We start from the raw sequence: 5,873 nt of genomic DNA, 5'->3' as shown, positions 1-5,873 counted from the left end.
ACGACCCTCCCCCAAGCTGCAGAATCAACCCTCTCCTCTCCCCAAATCGCAGGAAAATAGCCAGAGGGAAGAAAAAAATAAGCTATTTATTTTCTGTAAAGGCCCCGCGTTGATTTTAAAATGAAGACGACCCACGTTTTTAAGGGGACAGCCCCCTTTCTTAAAAGTGGGGAGGGGGAGGTCGTTTGGGAACGTGGCTCGGGTGGAGGACACAGCCACCTCTTCTCCCCCAGCCCACTTCGAAGCGCCCAATGTAAACCCCCCCCCCCGCTCGATCAGAATTAAACTAGAAAGGGGAAGGATTTTTCCCCATTCGCCCCCCCCCAAATTAAATTCCCTCTCCCCCTCTGAGGCCCAAAGAAACCCAGGGGACCCCCCCCCCGCGGCCCAGTTCGGCAGACCCTCCGAGGGACGAGCGGAGGGGGGGGCGCGGAAGCCCAGGAAAGGGGGCCGACTGCCCCCCCGGTTCGCTTTCGTTTCTAACCAGAAGGCGCCATTTCACTCCCTATTTCCCATCTCCAAATATTTAGGAAAATGCTGAAAAAAAGACCACCTTCCTTCCTTCAAACGCGGCCCCGGGGGCGAAATTAAACTCGCGGGGTTTCATTGCCCCCTCCCCCCAATATATACATATACATATATATATATATATATATATATATATATTTTAAAAAGGAGAAAAAGTGACTGGCAGCGTCTCTTCCGCGTTCTTGGAATGCCGTTTTCCTTCCTAGTCTGCTGATGGAGAACCGGAGGAGTTGGATTCAAACAGATTCTCCCCTCCGTTTCTTTCCAAATCTTTCCTCTTTTATTTCTCTCTCTCTCTCTCTCTCTCTCTCTCTCTCTCTCTCTCTCTCTCTCTCTCTCTCTCTCTCTCCCTCTCCCTCTCCCTCTCTCTCTCTCTCTCCTATTTTTTTTCCCCTTCGCCCTTTCGGCTTCTTTTCCAAAGATAAGGAACTTTCCATTCTTTCTCCCTCTCTTTCTCTCTCTTTCTCTCTCTTTCTCTCCTATTTTTTTTTCCTCCACCCCTTCGGCTTCTTTTCCAAAGATAAGGAACTTTCCATTCTTTCTGCCTCTCTTTCTCTCTCTTTCTCTCTCTCCTATTTTTTTTTCCTCCACCCCTTCGGCTTCTTTCCCAAAGATAAGGAACTTTCAATTCTTTCTCCCTCTCTTTCTCTCTCTTTCTCTATTTTTTTTTTCTCCACCCCTTCGGCTTCTTTTCCAAAGATAAGGAACTTTCCATTCTTTCTGCCTCTCTTTCTCTCTCTTTCTCTCTCTCCTATTTTTTTTCCTCCACCCCTTCGGCTTCTTTCCCAAAGATAAGGAACTTTCAATTCTTTCTCCCTTTCTTTCTTTCTCTCTCTTTTTCTCTCTCTCTTCCCAGCAAATCTTTCCGAACGAAGCGGCGGCCTCCGGAAAGAAGGCCGGAGTGACGCCGAATTGAGGCTCGCTGCTGCTGCTTAACCGACCCCGGAAAAAAAATAAATAAATGGGGGGGGAGGCTCATTTTAACATCTGGATCTCCAAAGCGGTTTTTTTTCCCCGTGGGTGGTGCGGAGGAATCGACGCCCGGTTTTTTTTTTAAAAGAAAAGAGGAAAAAAAAATCAGAGAGAGAAGAGACGAAATTCGTTGGGAACTGCCCGGAATTCTGAATTCTGAAATTAAATCTACGGTTTTTCGGTCGTGCAGCGCGAAGGGTCCCTCTCCAAAGGCCGAGCCGAGCCCGCCGAGGCACGGAATCGCCCCCGAAACGAATTCTAAGATAAATTCTAGAATTCTAAATTCTAAGAATTCTAAATAAAAAACGAAATCGAATAAATTCCGCGCAGAGGCAAAGCGCGCGGGCTCCGCTTCCACCCAGCCGCGCAAAAACCTCTGCTTCAAAAAAAAACCAAAAAAAAAAAAAAACCCACACCAAAATAAACCAACCCACCGAGGCGGAGGTTTTTTTTTTGCTGCTCAGGCGTGCAATTGGACCAGTCAAGAAGACAAAATTATATATATTAAAAAAAAAAAACTCGAAGCCTGCCAGCGAGTGCCGAAGGCCGATTATTAATATTAAATTAGGATTATTCTTATTCCTGGCCAGATCCGACGCGTAAAGGGCTCCGGAGCTTTGGGGCTTTGGATCCCGGGCTACCTTTCCCCTCTCCCATCCGGGGGTGGGGGGGAAGAAGGAATGAAGACCCCCCCCAAAAAAACCCCTTCTCCTTCTCCGCCCTCCGAAGCCGCTAGTGGGTCTCTTTTGGGGTGCCAGGGACATTCAACGACCCTCCTCTCCGTTTTCCATGCCGACGCTGATTATGATAATTCCGGGGGGGCGTCGCGCTCCGTTCTTGGGGGGGGGCTCTGCCTTCCCGCAGGGCCCGGGCTCGGGCTGCTGGGAGAGGGGGGGGGAGCCCTGCCGGTCCGAGCCCCCCTCCCCCCAAGGACCTACCTTGCAACTTTCGCAGGTCAGCAGCCCGTAGTGGTACCCCGAGACTTTATCCCCGCAGACGGGACACAGTTCGTCCAGGTCTTCGTCGTAGGAATAATCCATCACCTCCGCGGGCCTGCGGGGGGGTGGGGGTGGGAGGAGAAGGAGAAGAGCCGGGGTAGCGCTTGTCCGGGAGCTCCCCCCTGGGAGAAAAAAAAAGGGGGGGGAAAGAGGGTGTGGGAGAGGGAGGGAGCCCCGACGAGCGGCAGCCGGAGAAGAGTGGGGGGCCAGCGGGCCGGCGGGCAGCTTTTATAGCCGGCGCGCGCGGAGGTGTGCGCCCGCTGCGCCTCCGCACCGCTTCTTGGGCGGGCGGGGACGCAAGGGAAGCCCCCCACCCCACCCCACCCCACCCTCGGGGAAGGAGGGCACTGAGAGGGCTCCCCTGGGGGGGGGTGGGCTGGGCCAGAGTCCACCCCTCCCCTCCCTTCCACCCCCACCCCACCAGCACCCAACGGGAATCGTGGCCTCCGCCCCCTTGTTCCTGCCCCCAGGTCCAGGGGAGGGGGGCAGGGTCGCTTCTGCCTCCCTCACCCCCCCCCCCACACACGGACTCAGAGCCCCGACGGAGCGCACCGGCCGCTGCAGGCAGCCTGCAGAGAGGCTGCGAGGCTGCGGGGGTGCTCTGTCCCTCCCTGGGGGGCCTGGGGGGGTCTGGGGTGGCTTCCCCCCCCCCACCCCGGGGCGCCTGGGACCTGCGCTCCGAGAGCCCACGCGGGTTCTTCTTGGTGGACGGGACCCGGTTGACCCCACGGAGCCACTTCCGAGGGGCTCGCAATGCGCAATGCGAGACCGGTACCTGGACTGATATAGAGTCGGGTAAAAGGGCGCTTGTGGCTCGGGGTAAGCCCGGGTGAACGGAGACTGGAGCCCCCGTCTCGCGGGGATTTCGCCCACGCGAGGAAAAAAGTAAACCATCAAACGTGCTGGCTTCGGCAGCAGCACGCAGGCTAAAAAAAAAATGGGAACGGTCCGGAGGAGAAGAAAAGGAGCCGATCTTACACACACACACACACACACACACACACACACACACACACACCTGGCCCCTGACTTTCTGCCCCTGGGTGACCGACTTCCCCTTTCAGCTGCCCCCGTGGGGTGTTGGGACACGGCCCCCATCGCTCCCGGCCAACAGCTGGGAAAGTCAGGATGGAAACTGCAGTCCGGAGTCTTTGGCCCGGGGGGGGGTGTTTCAGGTTGTCTAAGAGATTGCTCCACCGAGTGGCTGGGGGGGGGCTCTGACTCTTCGCCCCACCCTTTGCCAAGGTGTTCTGAAGCCTTGTTTCTTTTCCTTCCGGTGGAAGAAAGGTGCGTTAGAGATAGTACATCTCCTAGGAGAGAGAGAGAGAGGAAGGAAGGAAGGAAGGAAGGAAGGAAGGAAGGAAGGAAGGAAGGAAGGAAANGAGAGAGAGAGATAGAAAGAGTGCCAGAGAAGGGGGCAAAACACACATCCGCACAGACAAACACTTCCCAAACTGCTTAAGTCTTAACAGAATCGGCTCTGGCGTTCCAGGTTAATTGTATCACACCAAGCAAAAACTCACAAAGCCCTATTGTTGGTCTGAACCAACAATAGAGAAAACAGGGAGGGCAGGGGTGTGTGTGTGTGTGTGTGTGTGTGTGTGTGCTTCCTCTTCTGCCCTCCCCCACGATGGAATTTCCCTGGTGGGGGGCGAAGAAGCGCTCCGAGGCGCAGGACAGCACCAGCCCCCCCCTCAGAATCTGCGAGGGAGGGGTGAGAGTAAGGAGGAATCTCTGCTGACTTAAGGGGGAACACGCGGGGGGGGGGAAGAAACAAATGCCCCCCCCCAAGCACAATGGATGCTCAGGAAAACTCACAACCCTTACTAGGGCGGTGGGGGGTGTGTGTGTGTCGTCATGAACTTCCATTTGTGCAAACAAGGGACATTTCCTCCCTGCCGCCGCCTTTAGAGGCGGGAGCCTCTGAAGGTCATCCAAACGCTCCCAAAGGCCGCGCTGTGTGCCCACTGCCGCCTTCCACTTTGCTCCTCCCGCTGACAAGAAGGCTTCTCCCATCACTGCTTCTATCTTGGCACCAAACTCTGGGGGGTGCTTTTGCCTGGCCCAGCAAAGGCAGATCTTCCCCGTACAACTGTGTGTGTGTGTGTGTGTCTGTCTGTCTGTCTGTCTATCCGTGAGTGTGCCCACAATTTTTCCTTCCCAAAGGCTCTGGTGACAGAAGACAATCGGATCCCCCCCCCCAACCTCCTTGCCAGCCCACCAACAGAGCTAGAGCAGCAGTGGAAAAGCCGCTGGAGGAGGAAAAAAACAGACCCCCCCCCCCCCCCAGAGGCAGCAGTCCAGCGTGGAATCGAAAGCAAACTCCGGCGAGTAAACTAAGAGAGCCTTGGCACTCCTCCTCTCCTCCTTCTCCTCTCCTCTCCTCTCCGGCCAGGCCAGGCCAGGCCAGGCCAAACCAGCCAGCCTCTTTAGAGGTCAAAAGATCGGGGAGCCTTTACGCCTTCATCCCTTCCCACGGGAGGCAGCCTTCTTCAAATCGGGGCGCACCTTGAAAGCTAGCTGCTCAAGGATCTGGCTGCAAGGAGTTTGATTGCACTGCGGGGGGGGGGGACAGAGGCCGTCCTGGTGGCGGGGAGCGTGCACTGCCTATGTTTACACCCAGACACACACACACACACACACACACACACACACACACACAAAAGTGCAAGTCACAGTCTTGCACAATCCCCATCCAGGTGAAGGGCGCCTTTGCACTGAGGCTCCGTGTGGGGAGGGGGCGCTGCTCGCTCTCCCCCCGCCTGGCATTGTCTTCCCGTCCGGGAAGGAAGCGTTTCCTGCGTGTAAACGCAGCCGTCTCCTCCTCTGCCTGGAGGGGAAATGGCAGCCAGCGGTGGCCTGCGGGGAGACAAGCAGAGGCCTCAAACCCTGTGGCAGAGGAATGCTCGGAACCAGGGTAGCTGGAGAGAGGCAGAGTGCCCCTAAACGTAGGCAGAGTGTAAGCTCCTTCAAGGCCAGCCTGAAGCCTGCAAGGCTGAACCCGGAAGAAGTAGACAACCTTAGGCCAGTTTTTAGGTGTGCCTCTGGGAAGGGACTACTGCCCAGATGTGCAATCAGTTGGAAAGATGCTGGAGGGGCAGTCCAACATCTGGAAAACTACAGGCAGCAGCCGCCAGCCTTAGCTTGGTCAACAAGATGGCGTGGCCTTCAACAAACTTTGCAGAGAGCATGTATGGTAATAGAGGGAAGAGGGGGATAAGTCTAGAACAGGTACGGTGGACCGGTACCGGGCCGCGGCATGCCAGCAACCGGTCCGCACAAACAAGCAAAGCCCCATCTGCGGGATGCAGGCAACACACAAAACCATGCACCCTCCGGTCCACGGAAAAGCCTGTCTCCACGGAACCGGTCCCC

General features: G+C 56.0%; 1 protein-coding gene across 1 annotated transcript in view; it reads right to left on the bottom strand.

The window, feature by feature from the left end:
* The window catches only part of LOC107298866 (steroidogenic factor 1-like), a gene marked incomplete at its 3' end in the record, with an annotated part of 4,656 nt that extends 2,116 nt beyond the window's left edge, over window positions 1–2,540 (bottom strand). Inside the window, exon 1 of the mRNA XM_015828231.1 lies at window positions 2,439–2,540. Within this exon, the coding sequence (XP_015683717.1) occupies window positions 2,439–2,540 (102 nt within the window). The remainder of the gene's footprint in view (window positions 1–2,438) is intronic.
* Window positions 2,541–5,873: the final 3,333 nt, after the last annotated feature.

This window comes from Protobothrops mucrosquamatus, unplaced genomic scaffold (assembly GCF_001527695.2).
Source record: "Protobothrops mucrosquamatus isolate PMUCROS unplaced genomic scaffold, P.Mucros_1.0 scaffold4343, whole genome shotgun sequence".
Taxonomy (NCBI): Eukaryota; Metazoa; Chordata; class Lepidosauria; order Squamata; family Viperidae; genus Protobothrops; species Protobothrops mucrosquamatus.
This window is presented reverse-complemented; position numbering and strand designations above follow the sequence as displayed.